Below are 26,935 nucleotides of genomic sequence, written 5' to 3'. Positions count from 1 at the left end.
ATTGAAAGCATAAAGAAAATTTTATTTTCAAAATATAGTAATATAAGATTGATTTTGTAATAAACCCCATGGACTTATAGTTGATTAGACAGGCTAGTGAGAATCACCCTCTCAAGTGTGGCAAAGTATCAATACTTTTTATAACATAATTCTAAACTAATCATGAATTATATATAACTAAATAACAAAGTGAGAATAATTTAAAAGCTAATTTCAGTTTGTACAAATATAACCTACATAAAAAATTAATTCACCTAAGTTTTCCCATATAAACCAATAAAGGAAACTACAGACTTTGATATCTCATAGGCAATGTGTTACGTTTGGAAAAAAAAAAATCTATTACCTTCTAATACATTCAACTGTGCTTTACTAATGATGATGGCAGCAGAAATGCAAATATTCTTAATACACACCTTGAATTACTTAGATAATATTAAATATAGCCATTTCAAAGAATTAAGAAAACAACTAGAAGCCCAAAAGTGGTGATATGCAAGTATAAAAGAGCTATTTAGTTAATTCGCATTATAAAATTAATTAGGAAATCATATGATCATTACATTCACATTTCTTGGTAAAATATGAGGTAAAACATGTAACTGGTATCTTATTTTCTTCGTATGTTTATATATATCTGGATAATCAAAGACTTTACATAAAAATATAAGTTTTGATGATCAAAGACATTTTATTTATTTATATTTATTTATATAATTAGGTCTGCAATGAAACATACTTCTCTAAATTTTTCATTGAAATGTTACTGATGCAGCATAAGGTGCATATGTTTAGAGTATGCTCACTGATATATTTTGGCATAGGTATGCATTAATGATACTTCAAAAAATAAGATAATAAACATATTTAAAGCTATTTTAAAAAGGCATATTGATATCCTCTTTAAAGTACTAGAAAACTAGCTGGTGAGAGGTCAAATACTCTGGGAGTTTAGTGCCTAATTATGGACATATCCATGAACTTATAGCAATATCATTAATTGATCATCTATATTCATTATACTACTGTGCCTTTTATTTCCATGATTTATTCATTCTGTAACTGAAAACCTGTATTTCCCACTCCCCTTCACCCATTTTGCCAATCTCTCCCACCCCCCCCTTATAAGTCAACATTCAGTTTGCTATCTGTATTTTTAAGTCTGATTCTGCTTTTTTGTTTATTTACTCATTTGTTTTTGTTTTTATTTTTAGAATCACTTATGAGTAAAATCATGTGTATTTGCCTTTCTCTGACTAATTTCACTTAGCATAATACTCTCTACATGAGTAAAAGGAATGAAATAATGAACATCAGAACAGAAAGAAAGGACATAGATACTAAGAAAAGAAAAAAAAATCAATAAAACCAAGAGCTGGTTCTTGGAAAAGATAAAATTTATAAACCTTTGGCCAGAGTCATCAAGAAAAAAAGAAAAAAGATGAGAGAGATTAAAATAAAAAATAAAATTAGAGATGAGAGAGAAGGAATAACAACTGACACCACAGAAATACAAAGAATTATAAAAAGAACATTATGAAAAAGTATATGCCAATGAATTGGAAAACATAAAAGGAATGGAAGAAATTCCTAGAAACATATAATTTTCCAAAATTGAACCAAGAATAAATAGAAAATCTGAACAGACTGCTTACAAGTAACAACATTGAATTGGTAATAAAACAAAACCAAATAAAAACTACTAAAAAAAAAAAAAAGTCCACAGCCAGATGGATTCACAGGTCTATTCTACCAAACATTTAAAGAAGAATTAATACATATTCTCAAAGAATTCCAAAAAATCAAAAAGAAAGGGAAGCTTCCAAATATATTCTATGAGGCCAGCATTATCCTGATACCAAAATCAAACAAAGGCACCACAAAAAACAAACAAAAACTACAGTCCAATATCCCTGATAAACATAGATGCAAAAAATCCTCAACAAAATAATAACAAGCATAAAAAAGTCATTTGCCATGATCAAGTGGGATTTATTTCAGGGATGCAAAGATGGTTCAGTATTCACAAATCAATCAAGATGATATACCACATAAACAAAACAAAGCATAAAATCAGGGCACTTGGTTAAGTGTCTGCCTTTGGCTTAGGTCATGATCCTAGGGTCCTGCATTGGGCTCCCTGCTCAGCGGGAAGTCTGCTTCTCCCTTTGCCCATTCCCCTGCTCTTTGTCTCTTTCTCTCTCTTTCAAATTAATAAATAAAATCTTTAAAAGAAACAAAGCATAAAAACATATGATCATTTCAATAGATACAGAAAAAACATTTGGCAAAATTCAATATACATTCATGATAAAAACTCTCAACAAAGCAGGATTAGAAGGAACATATCTCAACATAATAAAGGCCATAAATAAAAAACTCACAGCTAACATATTCCATGGTGAAAACCAGAGCTTTTCCTCTAAGGTCTAGAATAAGAAAAGGATGTTCATTCTCCCCACTTTTATTCAACATAGTACTGGATGTCCTAGCCATGGCAATCACACAAGAAAAAAAAAAATAGAAGGCATTCATATTGGAAATAAATTAAACTGTCATTATTTGTAGACAACATAATACTATATACATTGAACAGCCTAGACTCCACCAAAAAATTACTAGAAGTAATAAATGAATTGAGTAAAGTTTCAGGGTACAAAATTAATGCTCAGAAATCAGTAGAATTTCCATACACAGTAAAGAAATAGCAGAAAGAGAAATTAACACAATCTACAAATGCACCAAAAAGAATAAAATGCCTAGCAATAAGCTCAACCAAAGAGGCAAAAAGCCTGTACCCTGAAAACTATAAAACAGTGATTAAATAAATGAAGGATGACACAAACAAGAGGAAAGATGCTCCATGTTCATGGATTGTAGAATTAATATTACTAACACGTCCAGATTACACAAAGCAATCTATAGATTCAAGTCAATCCCTATCAAAATACCAACAGCATTTTTCACAAAACTAGAACAAATAATACTAAAATGTGTGTGGAACCCCTAAGTGCCCCAAACTGCTAAAGCAATCTTGAGAAAGAGCAAAACTGGAGGCATCACAGTTCCAAATTTCACGCTATACTACAAAGCTGTAGTAATCAAAACAGTATGGTACTGGCACAAAAAGTAGACAGATTAATGGAACAGAATAGAGAACCAAGAAATAAACCCACAATAAGGTCAATTAAGCTATGATAAAGGAGGCAAAAACACACATTGGGGAAAAGACAATCTTTTAAATACTGTTGCGAAAACTGGATGGCTACATGTAAAAAATATGAAGGACCACCTTTTAACATCATATTAACAGTTCTGAACTTTAATTCTACATGATATTAAGTACTATAAAGCCAACTAACTTGCCTTCTAGGTATTCTTCCCTATCATCATCCCTTTTTTCATTTATTTATTCAACATTAATAGAGCAAATACTTACAATCTGAGAATGTAACCAAGCTCAATTTGAAATAAAAAGGTAAAATAGGCAAAATTTATCTATTGTACTCTTCTCCCTTTAATCCTTTTTCCCTTTCTCTGAAAAGGTATCTTCCCTGGCTCCACTGCCTTAATGTTTCTCTACTTAATGCATCAGCTCTTACTAATATTCCTAACCTGGGCTTACTTCTTCTAGTAGAGCCCTACTATCTAATTCTTCCTTCCTATACTATTTCTACATACTTACAATCTGTTTATAGAAAAGAGAAGACAATAAATAAATCCATGTTCTAGTTGCAGGTTATTTACAGCTTCAATGGGTAATACTTCCTGTTCAGATGATTTTACAAGCTGGAGTCTACATGTGGCACTGCATAATTAGCAGCAAAATATGAGGCATCTTAATGGATAATTAAAGATATTCTGGGTGAAGATGAGCATCATCCTGCTGATTTTCAAATCTTAGCATAAATAAAGGAAACATGCATAAAGCCGTATTTGTCTCCCTATAACTTTGTGGGTTTTTTTTTTTTAGATTTTATTTATTTATTCATGAGAGACAGAGAGAGACAGAGAGAGAGAGAGAGAGGCAGAGACATAGGCAGAGGGAGAAGCAGGCTCCATGCAAGGAGCCCAATGTGTGACTTAATCCCGGGACTCCAGGATCACGCCCTGAGCCAAAGGCAGACAAGCCACCCAGGCGTCCCAAGTTTCCCTATAACTTTGAATCCTTGATTCAAAACATGACTCTGAAATAATAAAACATCATCGTTTCTTTTTGCATGTGGCTACTATTAAATGCACATAAATAATATTAATATGCCTTATTTTTTAATATGAAAGTATTTAATCTCTTCATTGGTTTCTGCTGCAACATAGTTTTCTCAATGACCTCAATAATTTTTTTTTTTTTGGGGGGGGGAATTGTGGAAAGAACTTCCAATGCAGTAGAAAGACAAAACAAAGCTAGATTAGATTGAACTAGATGTCTGGTCTTGTTTTTTCTAGTAAACTAAAGACTTTAGGGGAAGCCATTCAACCCACAAAACACAGGTATTAGATACATAAGATAGAGATGTGTCACCTAATGGCTGTTGATTTTTCCCTGATTCTGTCATCCCTCAGAAATGTTTGGGATGGATGAAAAAATGTGCCTACTTAGAAAAAGTCGGGTATGTTTAGGAATGAACAAAATATTCATACATCTATTTTTAATGTAGATACAGTTAATACAATTATAAGAAACAAAGAGAATACATAGAAGAGTCTGTTGTATAATCAGTTTATCTAATACCAATAGAACAGCTAGAAAAGATACAACATCTAAGAGCCAGAAACTTTTTGCTTGTTTGTAAGAGATTGAGGGTGCTTGAATCACAGAAGAAGAAAGATAAAATAGAAATTAATATGATTTTCACCATAAAAATCACAAGGGATAAGAATCCAGTACCTGAATTATAATTGTTTTGTTTGTCCCAAGAATAATTTCCCAGTTTCCAATTTTCTTTGGTAAGAGAAAATATCTATTAATATAACACTTTCTGTATGGGAGATAGAATTATAACAATTTTTTTCACAATCTTAAAAGATAGTGTCTCCTATTTAATGAAAGTACACTTATTCAAATCTTATTATTATTTCAAATGGCTGCAATCAGATATTCTGAAATGCATTAGCCTGGAACTGAAAGATTCCCATCTCAGCTTGGGATATAGATTCATATCAAACTTGAATGAATCTAGAGAAGAAATTCTCAAATAAAGCATTTCAAATACATTTCCATTTAGACCCACAAAAATGTCTTTTATTCAGGTACTCCAAGGCGATAGAACTTTCCATAGCTTCTGATTAAGAATTACTTGAAAACATTTTCAGTAGATAAGTACTTTTCTCCTTATGAGCATTAAGTGACTTTCTCAGAATGATTATAAAATTCAGCTAGATGCATTCATTTTTATTAATTAAACATATCAAGGCGTAATCTATATTAATCCAAGATATTTTTAGAATTCTTGTTTAATGAGATTCATTTCTCACATTTGATTATTTAAAAAAGTTGCAGAAATGCTATTTTACTGTTACAATGAAATTTAATAACACTGCTGAGGAATATTTATTAAATATTTTAAAATCAAAGTTCACTGTCAGTAAGTATAAAAGCCCCTTATTGCATCTAAATTACTGTGATTAATAAAAGTGTCTGTAATTAACTAAGAACATCTCCATTTCCAAACATTTATTTTCCATATTGGAAAAAAACTCTACAAACTTAGCTTTCAATACAGCTTTGATAGATTATTTATTAAATCCATAAATAATTTGCTAGAAAGACATTTAAGGTCCTGGTGAAATGCTGACAATTTTAAGTAAAAAAGCAAAACAAAAACAAAAACAAAACCAGTTCTTCAAAATAATATTTGCAGCCTTATCAAGAAGTGGAGGTAAGCAAGGTAAATAGTACAATTCAGGGAATATGTATCAGCAACATCTAAATGGCATGAACACAATTGATGATAATATACTAATGTGTATCTTAGTAATAATGCTTTGTTTTAGAATAAAAATATTTTACTATCACTTTGAAAAACTGTCTATCTCAATTCTTTTTTTTTTTTTTAATTTTTATTTATTTATGATAGTCACAGAGAGAGAGAGAGGCAGAGACACAGGCAGAGGGAGAAGCAGGCTCCATGCACCGGGAGCCCGACGTGGGATTCGATCCCGGGTCTCCAGGATCGCGCCCTGGGCCAAAGGCAGGCGCCAAACCGCTGCGCCACCCAGGGATCCCTATCTCAATTCTTTAGGGTGTGACAACATTTGAAATTATATATATTTAACGATTTAAGTTTCTATTAAAGCTGCAAACCAGAGTAAGAAGAAGACATGGCCTATTCTATTAGTTTTTAAAAATCTTTATTACCTCTTCAATCATTAATATACTTTTTTAATGGTCAGTAAACATTTGGGATTCAGCAAAACTACTAATCCCAAAATATAAACAAAACAATATGTGTATTTGTATTTCAATACGATATTGTTAATATGAAAATCTTTAACTGTAAATTAGTTTACATTAATTACTTACTTATAAAATCTAAGTAACTAATTTTTCTGTGGAAAAATAAAAACATATTATTTTTAAAAATTAGAACAAATAAATTTATAATTTTTAGAGATTTTTCTTCAGAGTTCTTACTTTCAAACTTTCACCAAAGGAAATCATCTAAAGACACATTTCATATGTTAAAAATAATTTTTGTTATGGCAAGAATTTTGAGGTTTATTATGTATGCAAAATTGCCACACTGCAAAATTAGATATTTTTTATCTAATCTAAAATTGGAATGCTTAATAAGCAAAGCTACAGATTAATTCAATCATGGTACAGTCCTACTTCAAATAAAATAAGATATATTTATATCTTATAAATATATCTATATTTATGAAATAAATTGTATATTCTGGTGTCATGGAAAGTAGTTGGAAATAAATTGTTTAGCTGTTTTTAAGAAATAGCTCTTCAGAATACTTTATGAATGCAAGATAGTATAGGGATGAAACATGAAATGCTAGGTCTAGAGGACGGACTCTATTTCAAATCAGTGGCAAGAAAACTTTTATCTTCAAAGTCGAAATTACTTGTATACTTCTGACAAACTTTCAGAAATTATTTCTCTTCTCTAAGTACAAAGAGAGTTAAAAAAAATAAAACTTCTAAAACTAAATTTTTATTTTTTCTGATTGTGATAGCATTCCATGCCCTTTGCAGAAAATCCAGAAAATATAGGAAACCATAGAAAATAAAGTAACAATAGTAGTAGCCTATAATGCCACTATTTCAAGATTATCAATCTAAATAACTAAAAAGAAATTTTAAATATAAAATATTTAAATACTGAACTCTACAGTTAAATTGGAATAGATAATACTATATTTCATTTTTCATAGCTGAAAATCAATGTTTATTGTATGCATGATCATATGGTTGCATAAACTTTTTAAAAAGGGCATTATTAAAGAGAAAAATATTTTCGGAAATACTTCTCATCAGGTAAATAAGGACATGTTTACATTAATGATTGGTATGGGCTTATGATCTCAGTAAAAATACTTTGTATTTTAATATCCTCTCCTTAAAAACCAGGAGTATAATGAAAAACATGGTGTCCATTCACAACCATATGTTAATAGTCTTCATGCTTTTGGGGATGACGATCAGTTGCCAAATAACATATGCTTATCTTTAGCACAGTCAATATATATTTTGCTTTTGGCACACATATCATTGATTTCTGCCCTTTGGAAATGCAATAAATTGTATTAGTTGTTTTTATTGCAATATACCATCTTTTTGTCAAGAAGGAAACTTGGTAGGAAATAAATTCAAATTGATAGCAGAGATGTAAAATGGGGCAACCGTTTATACATCCAGCCAACCCAAAGTCTCAAAAAAGTTTTTCTTAATAATGTAGTTTCTATTCTAAAGAAATGAATAAATATGAATCTCCATTTTCTAATTACTGTAGAACAACCTAATTTGGACTAAAGTCTTAATGGTGTTTGACTAGCTTTAGTGTATCAGGTGTCCGGGCCATGAAGGAAAATAAAATTACTGGGGTTGGAGAGGGAAGACAGATAAGAGGCAATACAATCAGCAGTCAGTAGAAACCATGATTACAATTTCAATTATTCATCACTGATATCAACACAATATTCGTTAGTTTGAATGAAGGTCACCAAACAAATACGTTATGAAGACTCTATTAGCAAATTTGGTGAGATTATGTGCCCAGACTATTTAAATTTTTATAATCATTCCAATAAATAAAACCTAGTTCCTGTTGAAGGAGAATTTATAATCCCCTGAAGTCCAGACAGACTTGAGGGAATAAGAGATATTTAATCAAATATTTTAACTGACTGTGGAGAAATTCAGAGGAGAGAGAAAGTAAATAATTTGAGATGCAATGACAAACCTGTGGGATTATGACTTAACTGAACTTACCATAGCATCAGTCACTCTACTACAAAGCAGTCAGTTATGAATTTCCAACATAGGCGGACAAAGGATTTACACTGTGTGATCTCATCTTGTCACTGTTTTCCCATTCATGCAACCTCTTTGAAATAAATCTTTGATATCTGCCACTTAAAGTTTAATCATACCGTGAGAACTTGGAAAAAGATTACATATGACATATGAACAAATGTTTCTCAATTCTATGTATTCTTCATTTAGATTTCCTTAATGATTATTGCTTGGGTAGTGGGTCTTGGACATTAATCACCATTTGTGGCTGAAACTAGAAATGAGGTTCAGTGCCTAGTATACACTACCACGCTGTGTATTTGAATTTGGGCTAGATTAGAGTTTTATTGGTGGTGTGTGTGTTTACAAGTGTGTGCGTGTGTGTGGGTGAGTAAGGCAGATTCCAACGTGTCTCACTGTGGGTGCTGTCCAACAGAGTAAAAAGGAAACCCAACCTTGCCTCCTGTGTATCAGATATGGGCTTGAACTCTTAACTCAGGATGTGGACTGGAGATGAACCACACATTCTGAGTCTCTTTATGAGTACATACAGATCCAGATCTAAACATTTCCTGGGAGTCTACATGCCAATAGCAGCTACTTTCCTCAAAATAAGTCTTTCCCTCAAAAGTAGAAAAGTAATCTATACCAACCAAATAATCCAGATTTTGTAGTCCTTCCAGAAAAGTTCTTGATTTTATTTCCACCAAGATTTGGGATGGGAATTATACCCTATCAGGCTTCTTTGCTCCATGCTGGAGAAGTCACTATCATCCATTTCACTAAAAAGATAGCTCCTGCTCTCTCCAACAGGCTGTATATGATGCTTGCCTGAAGCAAGACTCCCTCAGAAATCCTCTCCATTCAGGCAACAGCTAAATCCTCCAGAAAGGTCAGAGTAACTCTAAACATCATTGGATACAACTGTCATTTTCTCTTCTATGTAATAATATTACATGAGCTTCCTTCAAAGCAGAAATGATCTAGTCCACAGTACTTATTTTTCAGGAGTGCAGAGCTGTCCTATACTTCAGGAAACTGCTGAGGCTAATAATTTTAAGGCTCTAACACACTGGACATTTTGTAAGGTACTAGATTCAGGATCACATTACTTTGTGGTGCAAAATATTTTCTTGAAGACACAGCAAAATAAAGCTGATGGAGCTAAATTTATCATGATTGTGTATTATATACAAAGGAGGGTGGGAGGGGAAAAAGCTGTTGTATTCACAACACATTGCCAATTCACAGCATTTTCTAGGTTCTCTTGATAGAAACCTTCTAAGATATAAATTCATAGTTAGAAACATGACAGTATATAGGGTGGTAGATTTTCCAATAATGGGCTTAATTATAAAGATTGGTTTTATGCAGGCTATTTTAGCTACCAGATTCTCTGCTATTAGCTTCCCATCAAATTGTATATGGTCCCAAGTCTTGATTAACAGACATGTAGAATTTTAGATTCAGAAAGAACATTAAATGAGACAAAAAAGGTTAATGTTTCATGCTATCACTGTGATTGTCATATATAATGCTCTGTCAATCACATCTAAAATGAATTACATTCCCCACCTTACATGGAAATTTCTAGTCAAAATAGTAACTAAACTGCATTTCTTCTATTGGCATTAAATATGAATTACATAAAAAAATGAATCACATAGTTACTGCCCTTACAAACTGACATGATTTTAATTATTCCTCAATATGTAACCTACAAAATAGTTTCACTTACTCCTCATACCCTTCTTAAGAGATATGTATTATTATTCACATTTCATAGGCAAAAATATTGAGACTGGCTAGGTTTAGTGGTCCTAAGATCACAGTCAGAATTTCAACCTAGGTGTATTTGACAGCCAAGGCTATGTACTTTTCCACATTACAACATACTGAAACTAGCCTAGTAGTTAGAAAGTAATCTTTTTTTTTTTTTTTTTTTTAATTTATTTATGATAGTCACAGAGAGAGAGAGAGGCAGAGACACAGGCAGAGGGAGAAGCAGGCTCCATGCACCGGGAGCCCGACGTGGGATTCGATCCCGGGTCTCCAGGACCGCGCCCTGGGCCAAAGGCAGGCGCCAAACCGCTGCGCCACCCAGGGATCCCCAGTTAGAAAGTAATCTTGATTCACAAATGCCAATAATTCCCAATGACCTTACACTTTTGTGGGTCTTTCCCTTTTGCTTAGAAAAATTAACCTATTTGTTTGGAATAATCAATCCATTAGTTCCCTATGCTCTATGAATTTCTGAAAATAAAGTATATATAATCTTACTTAACCTCTAAAATAATTGGCTGTATTTTTGGTGGCCAAGTGGACAACTCTGCTAAGGATTGAGGATACAGTGATGGAAAGGGTATGATCACACATTCATTTTCTAATGTGGCATGTCAGCAATTAGTTTATGTGCATATACTTATATTTTTAATTAGAATTAAAATATGGCTGCTATATTTATAGATGCAGAGAAGAATCTTATAGATGATCTGTGCAGGAATTCATTAGTTCATTCACTAAATACTTTGTGAGCATCTACTATATGCATGCATTAAAGGACAGAGGAAGAAATAGACATTCTTGTTTCACTGACATTGTAAGGGGAAAAACTTATCATAAATAAGTATTGCATTACATTTTTGTGTGTGCACATATAGATTCTATATACACATATATGAAGATTGTATGTATACTTGTATATGCGTATAATTTCAGTGAGCAAAAATGCTTTAAGGAAACATAAAGCAAGGAAATATGAAAAAGTAAATGCTATTTTAGATATTGCAGAACCAGAATACAAATACAATGTTGAAGAATACCAGTACAACATTTAATCATTGGCTATTTGAAAGTAAAACTGTTCTTTCCTTTTCTAAGTACAAGACTGTAAAATAGTTTATTAAAAGTGGACCAATCTCAAAATTTATAATACCCTTGCAAAAACAGTACATTAAGTTTTCCCAAGAATACAAAACTATAGTTTTTATATTTGAGAATTTAATGTAGGAGAATCTGAGTAAAGATTCCAAACCTATCTGAGACACAATTATACCTAGGAGCTACAATATCTCTGCTGTACCATTTTATTTCATCAGCTTACATGAGAAAACGATTTTATGAGGATACTAAGCATAACTATGCAATTAAGATTGGCTGTGAAATCAGTTTCAATTTATTTTTTTTTCCTGGCCTTATTTTCCTGTTTGGGGTAAAGTTCATAGACATTAGGTCTAGATTATTAAATTTTAATGCTAGAACTCCATCTCCGCAATAAAAAGTGAGTAGCATTGGCTAAACCACACCAAACAAACAACACTTCAGACACCTAAGCAAAAACAAAACAACAAAAAAGCAACTATTGTGGAGAATTTCTCTTCTAAGGAAAAAAACACAGATTGACTCTTTACATTAAAGTTGTAATTTAATCTTTTTAATACATTCTAATAAGTTTAGTTTTAGGAGGTTGGATATGATGTTATTATTTCTCTTTTTGGAAATATTGCATTTTGATGAACAGAAAAAAAGAACAAACATTCTTGGAGAAAGTTTAAGAATATATAAAACCTTGATAATTTAAAAATTTGGCTGTGAGATTTACCTAAATTTATCTTCAAGGGTACAGTGTCTAATACCTTGAATGTACCATCTACTGAATGAAAGAAACACTACCTTACATCAAAGTAAAAGAACATGTAAAAAAAATATCAAAGCAGAAAAGCTCTTTGTTTTGATCAACATCAGTGAAAATTAGATAATTCTTTTCACCTTCATTCTCACCCCAAATTCAGAAAAATGAAACTTCCACTCATACACTGCCAAGAGAACTGAGACTAGTCCAAAATTTGGGACTTGGTAAATCTCACATTCAAATCCAAACAGACACAAGCCTGTTAGTTTATGATTGCTGACAGTCCCCCTGCTCGAAGTGATAAGGCTTCGGGCATTGTATACACTTAGCCATTGGCAGCAGAATAAACACTGACAACTTGACAGTTCATCAATTGGAAATCCATTCACTCTTTTTGATACATGGGGATACTGGGAATGGAACTTTAATTTTAGACACATCTGAGTAAATCTGTATTGTAATTATTTGCATGGTAATGCTTTCCCTTGATAGTATCTCTGAAGACATTGTGTATATGTGTTAATGTCCATATGAAAGAACTGTCCCATTTATAAATGGAGCTAGCAATCCACAAACTTATTCACAGTACTCTTAAAATTATTTAAGAGGTTGATTTTGAGTTTTATAAATTCAGTAATTAGTTAAAATCATAGTTTGGTAGAAAAACATTTCTGTTATAACAACAAATAAAAAAATTAAAATAATACAACACTTTTCTGACAACAATGTAAAAGGTCTGTAAACATTATGGTCCCTTTCCCATAAAATCTATATAATTCCAGTGCACTGGAGTGTTTCAATCCAATTTGACAGAGCAAAGAAGCATAAATAACTACAGAAGTGCTCTAATATTACCTAAAAATAAAGTAGGCATAATTTGAAGTATATGATTTGTTGTTACGTGAGTGGCATAGATGACACATTATATGGGCTTTGAATTCAGAGAAGAGCGAAGTAACTACATTGATCTTGGAACTAAATTGGAATTCAAAGGATAAATGAAGCCCACCTCTGCCACCCTCACAACCATGACTTTTTGAGCATCTGGAACCCACTCAACTCTCTGAATCATGAATTTAGATGTCTCTTTCCTTAAACACAACTTCCTGGCTCTGAAGGTCTTTCATTTAATATAAGTCAATATACAGGATCTTCAGACTTACTGAGGGCTGTATTCTCTCAAGCCATATTTTCGGCCTGCTGTTGAGACATCTCTCCTGTCTTCATTACCATATACATCGAATTTAGATTTAATGATTTGCCATTACACTGTCTATATCCTTACTCACTGCATCACTGTACTGCTATAAAAAACAACAAATAAAAGCAATCTGATAAAATCTCAATCTTATATTAATTCAAATGCATTCTGATCACTGAATGCTGTTGGACAAAAACATATATCTGTAACTGTGTAGATTAGGGCTGCGATGATATCTGAAACTCCCAAGAGCCAACAGCATTGCCTGGCAAATTTTCCACGTTTCTTAACTAACCCTCTCTTCTGTTTGCTATAGTAAGTATTTCAAAACTTATTCACCATCTTTAAGCTCTCAACCTCATGATATCTAATGTTTTCTGCTACATTTGCCCTCCTAGCAGATAATCTCATCTCTCATTTCTCCAAGAAAAGTTAGTATTTCTTAATAGTCTTAACTTCCCAATACCACCCATGAAGACTTGCTTACATTCACACCATTCTTTCCTTACTCCCTCCCTCCCTCCATTATTCTGGAAAATGATGTCTTCCATGCCTACGATTAAGCACTCCATCTAACTGGATCCAATCCTCTCTATTTCTCCCAGACCTCTAGCAATGATCACCTTTGTTTCTTTATCTTCTTTCTCTTTCTCTCTACTGGCTCAATCTGAGGATTCAAACACACTCAAGTTTCTCACATTCTGGAAGTTTGTCCTCTCAATTTCATGAAGCCATTTAATGGTCACTCTTATAGCCAAATGGGTGGCCTAAACCAATATTTATGCTTACTTCTTTTACTTGTAACCTGACTTTTTACCTTTTGATTTGTTGGGTTTTCAACATATGGCATTACAACTCCACTGAGACTTCCTTCAAAAGTGACATTTGATATTTGACAAGTACCTAAGTAAGAGGAACTTCAAAGAAAGATACATTCCTTTTTTGCTATGAAGCCATGAGCATTTTCATTTTCTGAATCTTCAGTTCTATTTATGCTAAAATTACTTTATGATTCTATGTTAATTACATTATGTATTTTTTCCATCTGACTCTAGATAAATGTAGCTAGTTCTTATTACTAAAGAGATATGATTGAAGGTAGATTTTCCCCAACAGTTTTGACAACCCTAAAGCTAAAGCTAGTGAAATGATATTGTCAATATGCTGAAAAAATAAACCTAATAATTTAAATTTCTGTGTCTAGGGGAAATACACTTAAACAAAAAGATGAAATAAAGACATGTTTGGATAAACAAAAACTCAGGAATCTGACCACAAGAAAACCACCAATAAAAGATATTTTAAAAGCTATACCTCAAGAAGAAGAAAAGCAATTCTACATACAGATACAAGAGGACAGTAGAACAAAAAAAGTGGAAAACATATGGATAGGTGTAAATAAATGTTATTGTACAAAATAGTATTGATAATGAAATAAAAAAAGACAGCATTAAAAACATGACAAAATAACCTATAATTTAAGACATAGATACATTGACTAAATGGAATTAAAATATTGTAAGTATGTTTATTATCTGAAAGGAGGACAAAGATATTGATTACATGTTGATAAATTAAGTATGCTGGAAATTCTAGCAGAACTATTAAATAAGTAGAAACAGAACACATAGTTTCTAAATTAGTAGAGGTGAAAAGAGGAAAGTGAAATATATCTATATCTATATATCTATATATCTATATATCTATATCTATACATATATATCTTCTACATACACACATATTATCCAAAAGAAGGTAAGAAAACAGAATAAAAGTACCTAGAATAGCCAAAACAAATAGAATGTACAAAAAGGTAGAATGTACAAAGTAGTAGACTCAAAGCATTCATATAAATACATGTTCTGGTTTTTGAGAAATCAAAGCCAAATTAGTGTCAAATTATTGATTATACATTAAAAGTATATTTTTAATAAGAATTATGTGTGGAACAAAAGAATTCAGAAAAATTGAAAGTGAAAGGATAGTACAAATGCCATCCAAATAGTAATGGAAAGAAAGTTGGTTCAGCTATATTAATAGCAGACAAGATATTTTTCAAGGAAGAAAGTAGTATTAGAAGTAGAAGTCTTTATAATTATAATTTTTAAAGTGCTTATCACCAAATAAAACTATCCAAAAATGAAAATAAGTTCATATCTGGAAAGGTTTCAGATATTTAAAAAGGTATTAATAATTTTATGCCAATACACATAAAAAATAAAAGATCATAAAAATAAAACTTCCTGAGTTGACAAGAATTAGAAAATGTGGCTTTTATTTATTTTTTAAATTTACCATGGAAAGTAGAACTAGTCATTAAAAAGAAAAATCCCACATAGAAAATTCTAGGTCCAGCTGCTTCATTAGGTTACCTATCAAACACTCAAAGAAGAAATTCTTCTACTTTTGTATAACTCATAGAAAATAGAGAATACCCTCACCATCACATTTTATGAGGGCAATATGACCTTAGTATCAAAATCCATGTAATACATCACATTAATAAGAGAAAGGATAAAAAAGGTATGATCATTTCAATATATGCAGAAAAAGCATTTGACAAAACATAACAGCATGATAAAAACTCCCAATAAAGTAGGTTTGGAGGGAACATATCGCAACATAATAAAGGCCATATATGAAAAACTCACAGCTAATACTAAAACTAAGAGCTTTTCCTATGGTCAGGACAGAAGAAGCATTTGTATTCTCACCACTATTATTTAACATAGTATTGGAAGTCCTAGCCACAACAATCAGACAACAAAAAGAAATAAAAGTCATCCAAATCAGCAAAGATGAAGTAAACCATTCACTATTTGCATATGGCATGATACTCTATATAGAAAACCCAGAAGATTCCACCAAAAACCTACTAGAACTGAAATATGAATCCAGTAAAGTCTCAGGATACAAAACATATATAAATCTGTTGCATTTCTATACACCAATAATGGAGCAGCAGAAAAAGAACTAAAGGGATCAATCCCATTTATAATTACACCAAAAACAATAAGATACCTAGGAATAAGCCAAACCAAAGGGTGAAAGACTTATGCTCTGAAAACTATAAAACACTGATGAAAAAAATTAAAGATGACACAAAGTAATGGAAAAACATTCCATGCTTGTGGATTGAAAGAATAAATAATGTTAAAATGTCTATACTACCCAAAACAATGTACATATTTAATCCAATCCTTATCAAAACACCAAAAGCATTTTTTACAGACCTGGAACAAACAATCCTAAAATTTGTATGGAACCATGAAAAAATCTGAATAGCCAAAGCAAAGCTGGATGCATCACAATTCCAGACTTCAAGTTATATTACAAAGCCATAGTGATCAAAACAGTATGGTATTGGCAAAAAAAAAAAAAAAAAAAAAAGACATATAGATCAATGAGACAGAATAGAAAACTCAGAAATGAACCTACAATTATTGGTCAATTAATCTTTGACTAAGCAGGAAACAATATACAATGGGGAAAAACACTCTCTTCAACAAATGGTATCAGGGAAAACTGGACAACAACATGCAAAAGAATGATACTGGATCACTTTCTTATATGATATACAAAAATAAATTCAAAATGGGTGAAAAACCCTAAGTGTGAGACTTGAAACCATAAAAATCTGGGAGAACACAGGCAGTAACCTCTTCAACACTGGTTGTAGCAACTTCTTTCTAGCTATGTCTCCTAGGCAAGGGAAACAAAAGTAAAAATAAACTTTTGGGACTTCATCAAAATAAAAATCCCCTGCACAGTTAAGGAAACAATCAAGAAAAGTAAAAGGCAATCTTTAGAATAAGAGAAAGTGTTCAAAAATGATATTTTTGATAAAGGGTTAGTATCCAAAATACATAAAGAACATCTAAAACTTAACACCAAAAAAAAAAAAAAAAACATAAATAAGCCAGTTAAAACATGGGCAGAAGACATGAGTAGATATTTTTCCAAAGAAGACATACAAATGGCCAACAGACACATGAAAAGATGCTTAACATCACTTATCATCAGGTAAATACAAACCAAAACTATGATGAGATATCACCTTACACCTGTCAGAATGGCTAAACTCAACAAAACAATAAACAACACGTGCTGGGGAGGATATGTAGAAGTGGAAACCCTCCTACACTGTTGTGGAAATGCAAATTGGTATGGCCACTCTGGAAAGCAATATGGACACTCCTCAAGAAGTTAAAAATAGAACTACCCTATGATCAGCAACTGTACTAGTAGGTATTTACCCAAAAGATACAAAAATACTTATTCAAAGAGGCCCACATACTCTGATGTTTATAGCAGCATTATCTACAATAGCCAAATTAAGTAAAGAGTCCAAATGTACATTGACTAATAAATGGATAAAGAAGATATAGTATATATACGCAATGGAATATTTTTTAATGCAATGGAATATTACTTAGCCATAAAAAAGAATGAAATCTTGCCATTTGTATCTATGTGGATAGAGCTAGAATGTATTGTGCTAAGCAAAATAAGTCAGTCAGAGAAAGAAAAATAACACATTATTTCACTAATACCACATTATTTCACTAATATGTGGAATATAAGAACTGAAACAGATGAAATAAGGGGGAAAAGAGATAGGCAAACCATAAAACAGACTCTTACTGTAAAGAATAAACTGAGAATTGCTGGAGGGGAAGTGGGTGGGGGATGGGTTAAATGGATGATGGGTATTGAGGAGAGCACTTGCTATGATGAGCACTGGGTGATGTATGTAAGTGATGAATCCCTAAATTCTATACCTGAAACCAATATTACAATGTATGTTAACTAACCAGAATTCAAATAAAAACTTGAAACAAAGAATTAACATACTCCACTTCAATGAGCAATTAATCACACTATTGTTCAATGCAAGGGGTATGAAGAAATAAATTTCAAATTTATTTGAGGTGTACCTCTATAAGTGTTAACAGTCAGGAGAGATGGCTGTGGCAACTGAAAGTTAACCTCCAGGTGCCAGTGGAAAAGCAAAAAGTCCCTTGATGGTAGAGTGTACTGGTAGAGAATGATGGCACTGGTGTTGATAGGCAAGACAATTTTTAAAAATTAATTAATTAACTAATTAATTAATTAATTATTTGGTTGGTGCTGGGAAAAGAGTCATCTTTACCAAGCAGAGGTTACTTGTCCCACAGTATTCAGAGAGTAATTTTTCCAAGTTTTTATTTAAGTTCCAAGTCAGTTTACGGTGTAATATTAGTTTCGAGTGAGGATTTAGTGATTCACCATTTACATAGATCACCCCGTGCTCATCATAACAAGTGCCCTCCTTAATACCCATCCCCCCTCACCCACTTCTCCTTCAGTAATCCTGTTTGTTGTCTATAATTAAGAGTCTGTGAAAACTAAATGGAATTTAAATAAAAACTTAAATATATGTATATATATATACATATATATTTATAACTCCTAAAAGGAATTATAAAAACAAAAGGCAACCCAAAAGAACATGTCCAAAGGACTTGTATGGGCAATTAATTCAAAAATGAAGACTGAAGTGCTAAAAAGTACAAGAAAATATGCATAGCCTTTTTATAATAGAGGGAAATGAAAAACTGAAACTATGAAGATATATTAACATATACCCATATACCCAACATATACCCACTTAATAAAAATTTTGAAGTCTAATGAAACCAAAATTTGGGAGAACATAGGGCCATGAGAATTTGTTGCACTGTTGGTGGTATGAAAATTAGTAAATCTCTACAAAAATGGATTTCAGGTCATAGAGTAAAGTCTCAAGATATTAAACAATTCTACTCCTGGATACCAAATCCACAGATATATATGCACAACTTCAAGAGTATATATCCAAGAATTTTCATAACAGCTTTGCTTATAATGATCTAAAAATAGAAACAGACCACAGTAGATGGTCACACATTCATTTGGTAGACAGCAATACACTAATATGTAGAAATAAACTACAGCTACATGGGATGAAAAGAATGATTAACACAAACAATGTTGAACATAACAAGATAGAAAAAAGAATGTATGCAATATTGAATCATTCATAAGCTGAAATATTGGCAAAACTCAATTATGTTATTTAAGGATGCACATAGTGACAAAATCATATTTAAAATGTAAAGAGATGAATATCATAAAATTCAGACTAGCAATTATGCCACTAAGAAGGGAGGCCAGGGATGTATCAGTATGTGGGGGTGGTTAGGATGCTTGATAGGTTCGATTTCTTGACTATAGTAATGGTTGTTTCCTTTCACATAATTCACTAAACTATCCTTATGTTTTATGCGGTTTTTATATGTCTCCTTTGTTTTGCTATAAAGCAATAATTAAAAACACATTAAGGTTGTTTCCACTCCTCTCTAGCATAAATTTTCCAGGAGGTTTTTTATTGTGGATTAGAATAACTCCTAACTTTGTCTCATCTAAATTTTCATCCTACTCTCAGCACTGGAGAGAAACACCTACTGAAGAACCTCTTATTCTCAATGCAGCCACCTTATACAGTTAGAAATTTACAGCTGTGAGGTATGGATGAACACTCAATTATCTTAGTTTTTTTCCTACCAAAAATATATAAAAGTGGCAAATTCAAACTATAGAAAAGTTATTTCTGCAGGGGCTTTTATTTTCTCCTTGAGAAAGTTGTTGTACTAGTAATCCATAAAAAACATCTTTTATTGGCACTCATATTCTTACATGAGAACTGTAGTATAGAACAAGAGCTCATTTCCTGCAAACCATTTTCTACTTATTGCATGACACACAGAATATGAACTGTAATGTCACAGTTTAGAGTAGACTTTTCCTCTTTCTATATGAAATTTATCAAAGCTCTTATTCTGATTTTGTGCCTGATACAAATTAAAACCAAGCAGTTATGCATTGTATAAATATTAAATTCATTACTTCATGAAAATTATTACTATAATGAATGGAAGATGATGCTAGTTCCCTAGGAGAGTATTAGATTACTTTTTTCCTTTAAATTATTCTAAAGCATAAATAGAATTTATTGCTTAATATTCTGATAGGAACTTAAGGTCATTTAAATGCCGAATTCTCCCCTCCCCCCTTCTCTTTCAAAGTATAGGATTTAATGCATACTGTAGATCATATGACATGGAGAAAAGTCAAACAAAACTATAGTTACTTTAGGAAAAAACAGTATCAGTGTGTCTGGTCTTACTTTGCGAACACCTCGGCCAAGCTCTTCTCCATAGTTGGTTCCAAGAATTTCAAAATGGACATTGGGATTTCCTCCATTCTCTCCAAATTCTAATTCTCCAGTCAATCCACTGACTCCACCCTAAAGTAGAGAAAAGATACCAATGTAAGATTTCAGAAGAAGTTAAATAATAATAATAACAGCAATAATAACAACAACAATGAGAAATGAGGAAGAAGGAGGAGGAGAAAAAGTGGATGTAGGAATAGTATTTCCATCAACAAAATAAATATTATATCAAGCATTCAATTATTAATAGGCTATTTTTAAATAAATGTACATAATAAATAGAATTGAAAGATAACCTTGAGAATAAGTTAATCCTCTCACCCATTTTACAAACAAGAGAATTTGTATGCAAAGAGTCAAATGACTACTCAAAATGACACCATGGTAGAGCTGAGACTAAACTGCAAGCTAAGATTTTTGCCTCCATTGCTTGTGAAATGCATAGATCCATTAGTCAGAAAACAAGATGCTTTCGGAGAGCATAAAATCTACTCTGGAGACAAGTTTTGACAATATTCTTTCTCTAGCACAATTCTATTCTAATTTGATCTAAAATTATATCTGGGAATCTTAAAAGCCATGGTTTCTAACTTATTGGAGATTTATTTTTTCCTTCTTCTTTAAATATCTTCTCCAAATTAAAAAAAAAAATTAAAAACGCTAAATTAGGCCTGAAATCTGTTTTCACTCTTAAATAGTAATGCTGGTTGTTGAGATTCATTGGGAATTTCCAAACTTCATCTTTCATTCAACATGACAGATGTTCATTTCCCCAACAGATGGCAATGTGGGTCATACTTCTCTCTTTCTTGTTTACCACTCTTTTCTGTTTAGTTTATCAGCCTTCATATTATTTAGGATTTTACAAATGAAAATCATATTCCGAATCACTACTATATTAAAGCATTTTTAGTCAGAATTTCAGCCTGATAATCACATTTATTTGGGAAAGTTAGATCTCTGTTTGTAAATTTCTTCAATTATCACTTCTATGATGTTGATATCCAACTATATCTCTTTTTTTAATGTCTTTACATATTTTCAAGGTTTAAAAAGTGTTTAAAGTTTGTAATTCCTACTAAGAAAACATTATCTGGATGAATACCCTAATGGCAAACCACAGTAGAATGTTTCAGTTCCCTGTAGGGCAGAGGGGTAGGGATTCTCTTCACAGCACCCCAGCTTTCTACATGAGAAGGTCAGAGGTACACTGGTTTGTATTATTGCGGCATCCATTAGGTGATCAAAGTTACTTTTCCTTCAGCAAGGGCTTAATTGTCAGAAGGGCATTATGCTTGACCTCCAAATTTGGCTGACAATCTACTGATGAGTTCATAACCTTTGGGTTGCTCTGATATCTTGACATATATGCTGGGTTCTAGGCTACATTCTGGAAGGCCACCATAATTTCTGGACCCTGCATAGCTGCAAGAACCTCTGGGTCACTCAGAATTTCATTGAGCCCAGGCATTTCTGCCATTCTAGGCATCCCCCCCTGCCATTCCAGGCATTCCTCCAGGAAAATTACTAGGCATTCCCCCAGGAAAGCCACCTGGGAAAGAGCCATACTGAGCTGTTAATTGTCGTCTGGCTTCTTCCTCCCACTGGGCTCTCTCATGTTCTTCCCGAGCCTTCTTAACCCTTTCTATTCTTTCTTTGATCTCTCATTCTTCACGTTTTTGTTCATACTTTCTCCAATGTTCAGCAATTTTCTGGGCCCTCAGTTGAACTTCTTTCAGCATTGCACCAGCATCTTCATCATAATCCAGTTTACAAGCAAGGGCAAGATCATGTGCTGCTTCTTCCCAATGACCCAGAAGTCCGTGTGCTTTCCTTCGCCACTTGTAAGGCTGAGCTGAATCAGGATCTATTTCAATAGCTCTGTCACAGTCTCGAATGGCAGCATTTGGCTTCTGTAATTTGATGAAGACACTGGCTCTCTTGGCGTACAAAATGGCCAAGTGATGATTCAGTTTGATGGCATCTTGTGAACAAGTCCATGACTTTCTGTAGTTCACCATCATTTGGGGCATCAATGGCAGCCACTTTTTTTATCATTTGCCTGATCCATCATTCCTCGGTTGTCTCTACATTTTCATCTCCCATTTCTTGCGGGGCAATAGTATCTGGTTCAATCACACCTTCATTGTCAGTTTCTAGATCACTTTCCTCACTTGATGTTTCCTCTGTCTTTATGTTTTCCTCCGCCTTCTTACTATCTGTTTTTTCCCCCTTGATATTGTCTTCTGATTTAGTTTTATGAGTAGCAGTTGGTATTTTACCCCTCATGCTCTCCACCCACTCCCGCAGGAAGCGCATTTGCTCAGTGTGCAGAACGCTCGTATCCTGCTTCACGTTTTCACGAAGGCCCAAAGCTCGCTCACTCTGCGGGGTCGGTGGTCCAGAGGCAGCGGCCGACGGCCAGGCGCGGGGACCAGCTCAGCGTGACCATGTGGAAGGTCCAGATAGATCTCATTTGCCATAACCTCTAATCCAACTTCTAGTCCTTCATGGCAGGTTTTAGGCTGTTTGCTGTATCTTCGACTTCATCTGTGCCTTGTAGCCCATTGTATGACTCTACATTCATACCAGATATTCCGTAAAACCATTGCTTAATCATTAATTTCAATACTTATTTCATGTTTGCAATAGTAATAGTCAGCAAAACCGATCCTCCACCACGATTTCTTTATAAGCCAGCTTCTTTTTAATTATCTTGTTTTATTAATAAAAATATATCTATGAATTTGATATGTCTATGCTCTTCTTATAGATGAGTTAGCAGTCAAGAGCATGGGTTTTGGAGTTAGACTTCCTGAATTTGAGAAACTGGGACAGAATCTACTTGCTGGTAAACCTGGCTAACTCATTTAATTTCTCAATAACCCCAATTTCTACATTTGTTAAACAGCAAAATAATAGTGCCTACCCCAGAAGGCTATTATTTGTCTTAAAATACCATATCCATAAAAAAAATAGAAGAGTGCTTGAAAAGTGGTAAGAGCTTAATTACTGTCATCACCATCACCATTATCTACATGATTATTTCATTCTTTAATTTCAAAAACTTTTTAGTTCTGCCAGAAATTATAGACATATTCCTGGTCTTTTTCAACTAGTTTATTAGGGTTGCAAAACTTCATTATATGCTTGAATATTTACGTGGCTTTGGGAAATGTTTTTTGCAAATTTTGACTCAATTACATTTTATTGATTAGTATTTGAGGAAAAAAGTGTTAGAGCAGCGGGTCTAAGATCCATTCACTTCTTTTACTGTTATGTGTGTGGTGGGAGAAGGGGATGCAGGCCAGAAGGAGAAAAAAAAGAAAGAAGGTAAGTGAGTCTAATGTCCTTGTCACTAGAACACCAGGTAGAGACTAGTAATATTTAATAGGAAGAATGGTCCTTATCTATAAAAGCCCTAGCAGGATGTCCTGCGCTAAAGACTTATTGTAGTAAATAAACTCAGAATCTGTAGATTAATGGCTTATGGCTCCCTGGAAAATGTCCTGAAGCTTTATACTTTCTAGGGTAAAAATGGAGATATTTCATAATGTAAATGCTCTCTCTGAAGGTAAACTAATAAAACCTTCCTTGGCAACAGAATGTGTGTGTCCAATGTGGAAAGAAAGGATTCAGAGAGCCATGCAGAATGCCCCACAATCTCTCTCCTCTGGGCCTCTTGATTGCCTGTATCTTTGATATGGACAAATTACCATATTATTGCAAGTCAATTTGGTCCTATATGTTCACTCAGTACTAACATCTCAAAGAATTCGATTATCGTTCAAGAATTTAGATTGGGGTAAGTATAGTGGATCTTATTATCATTAATACCTCTAAGTGGCAAATACTGTAGGATTTTGATTGACAAGTACAGCTTATATTTCTACACCTAAGTTCAAACTATTGGTATTCAACAATCCTCTATTAGAGATTTTCTTGTCCCCATTCACACATCTACCCCAATAAGATCTCCTAATTACATCAGAGTTTAAATTTCTTAGTACTTTATTTCTAGGGAAAAAGAACAAAGATAGTATATATAAATATGGTTACTATATTGCAAAAACGCTCTCCTCCTGAAATTTTTAAACTTTTGAACACTAGATTGCCTGGCACTCTATTATTATTCCCAGTCAGTACTCATATGGCCACACTAGGCCAATATTTTTATCCGTAGCTCGTATCTGGTACTGAGCAACTTAGTCTGCTTAGATTGTATACAGGTACAAAGAAACCCTGTAAATCAGGGCATCTGCAGTTGGTTAACTGTGGCCTCCACTCTCCTTGTTCACCTTTCTGACTCTGTAATTTGTCTTCTTTGTGTTATATTCTTAATGAGCTGTTAGCATGCTTAATCGGTAAAACCTTCCCTCACAAAGATATAAGGGCTGCTTGAGAGGTTGGTATTTCAAGCAAATAAACCCAGTTCCTTGTTATCTGGCCCCAACTTAACCTCTCTGATTTTTGATTGCCTAAGACTATTCCCATGCTTTTGAGCTTTTTCTTTCTTTCTTTTTTTTTTTCTTTTTTCATTTTTCATCTATCCTCAGATCAACTTTGAAAACTGAGCCTTGATAAAAATATGTTCTGGTCAGGTGGTAATGAGCAGTCATTATCTTTGTACATGCACAGTTGCATTTTTTATCTCTTGGTGATGCAGCAGATTCTAAACAAAACAAGCTAATGGGACATTGATAGTATGAATAACACATACAAGTAATTTCTAAATGTCCTTTAAATTGACAGTAAAACCTGCTACCAGAGTAAACCTTTTTGAAATACCATGTAAAATTGGTCTTGATTTTATCCTACCTAATCTATATAGAAATACCAGAGGGTATCAAATATACAAAGGATAAAGGAAGAAAAAAAACGAGGAAAAGCAAAGGTCAGGAATAATTTACCACTAGATAATCAGTTTCTCAAAAAGCAGAAGTTTGTCATTCCCCTTTAGATAGGAAAAGTTGAGGGAAAAATAAAAAAACAAGAAAAAATATTTACTAAGAATTTATTTCTCCCTGTTATTAGGCTGAAGGACTTTTCCCTATGCTTGAACGGCACAGAAACTTCGAGATACTTTTTGAGGTTCATATGGAACATCAAATATTTATGACACTCATCTAATTTCCTTATACATATTTCTAGGTTCCTTGCAACCTGCAGACATGCTTGGTAACCAAGAATACCCTGTTAAATAAACATGAGCCCAGAAAGGCAGAGAACACAATGAAAGATGCCAGACTCAGTGGTGTGCCCTGGTGCCCTCATGTTTCATAAATTAACTTCAGAGAAAAAAATTCCCTGACAGAGGAAAATATTACATTTTTTATCCAGAAGAGAATATCACGATAGATAAAAACTACAATATAAGATGAAGCAAAATAAAAATAAAAACAAAAAATAAAAACAAAAAAACTTCATTTGTGTGAAATATTTAGGAAAATTTGAAATTCCCATGTAACATTTATATATGTATATGCATACATACATATGTACATATGTGTATTTTACCTAACACATACACATTAAATATTAATGCATAATAGATAATTGCAACAAAACAAGAAGTAAATAGGATATTACTAGTATTCTGATCACGTTATCTATATCTTAGAGAAAAAGAAACTGCGGTCCAGATGACAAGTTATTTGAGGAACCTGAACTGAAACATCCATTGTATGCTTCATACTTCTTCCTCTAGACTATATAAACTGTGTGCCCAATATAATATATGAATATCATAATGGATTGCTTTAAAAATGTATGTGGGGATCCCTGGGTGGCGCAGTGGTTTGGCGCCTGCCTTTGGCCCAGGGCTCGTTTCTGGAGACCCGGGATCGAATCCCACATCGGGCTCCCAGTGCATGGAGCCTGCTTCTCCCTCTGCCTGTGTCTCTGCCTCTGTCTCTCTCTCTCTCTCTCTCTCTGTGACTATCATAAATAAAAACAAAAATAAAATGTATGTTGACCTGAGATAAGTTAAAATTTATACCACTTTACCCACTTTATGATTCAAATGCCCTGAAGCTGAGTCTATATTGACATGTCCACAAGAATCGCTATTCTCAGGGCACAAATGGCATTTTAAAAGCTCTAGTGGAAAAAAAAATAGTTTATTTGCACACATTATTTTAAAAAGGCTATAGTTAAATTCCAAGTCAATACTGTTACTGGTAAGTCAGATTATGTTTCCCTAAATTATTTCTCTATCCCTCAGATTTATAAATTCTAAGTGGTACATGGTGCTTCACAGCAAAAGTAAAGTAATATGTTTTCATTCCTCTAAGTATACAAATTAAACAACAACAAAAGCCCCAATTTATGAGAGTTCTTTTTCTCTAAGCCAGAAGCCTAGAATCTTCTCTTCTCCCCTGC

The 26,935-nt window shown here is 33.1% G+C and overlaps 1 protein-coding gene and 1 pseudogene across 3 annotated transcripts in view; both read right to left on the bottom strand.

Annotated features, from left to right (window-relative positions):
- GRID2 (glutamate ionotropic receptor delta type subunit 2) overlaps positions 1-26,935 on the bottom strand; it is a 1,464,312-nt gene that overhangs the window by 512,320 nt on the left and 925,057 nt on the right. For all 3 annotated transcript variants that reach the window (XM_077882884.1, XM_077882885.1, XM_077882883.1), the window contains exon 8: positions 20,507-20,626. In XM_077882884.1, coding sequence (XP_077739010.1) covers positions 20,507-20,626 — 120 coding nt within the window. The remainder of the gene's footprint in view (positions 1-20,506; positions 20,627-26,935) is intronic.
- On the bottom strand, positions 21,844-23,037 carry LOC144303918 (hsc70-interacting protein pseudogene; annotated as a pseudogene).

The sequence above is a fragment of the Canis aureus genome, chromosome 33 (genome assembly GCF_053574225.1).
Source record: "Canis aureus isolate CA01 chromosome 33, VMU_Caureus_v.1.0, whole genome shotgun sequence".
In the NCBI taxonomy this organism is placed as follows: domain Eukaryota; kingdom Metazoa; phylum Chordata; class Mammalia; order Carnivora; family Canidae; genus Canis; species Canis aureus.
The sequence above is the reverse complement of the archived record's forward strand: the minus strand, read 5'-3'. Positions and strand labels throughout refer to the sequence as shown.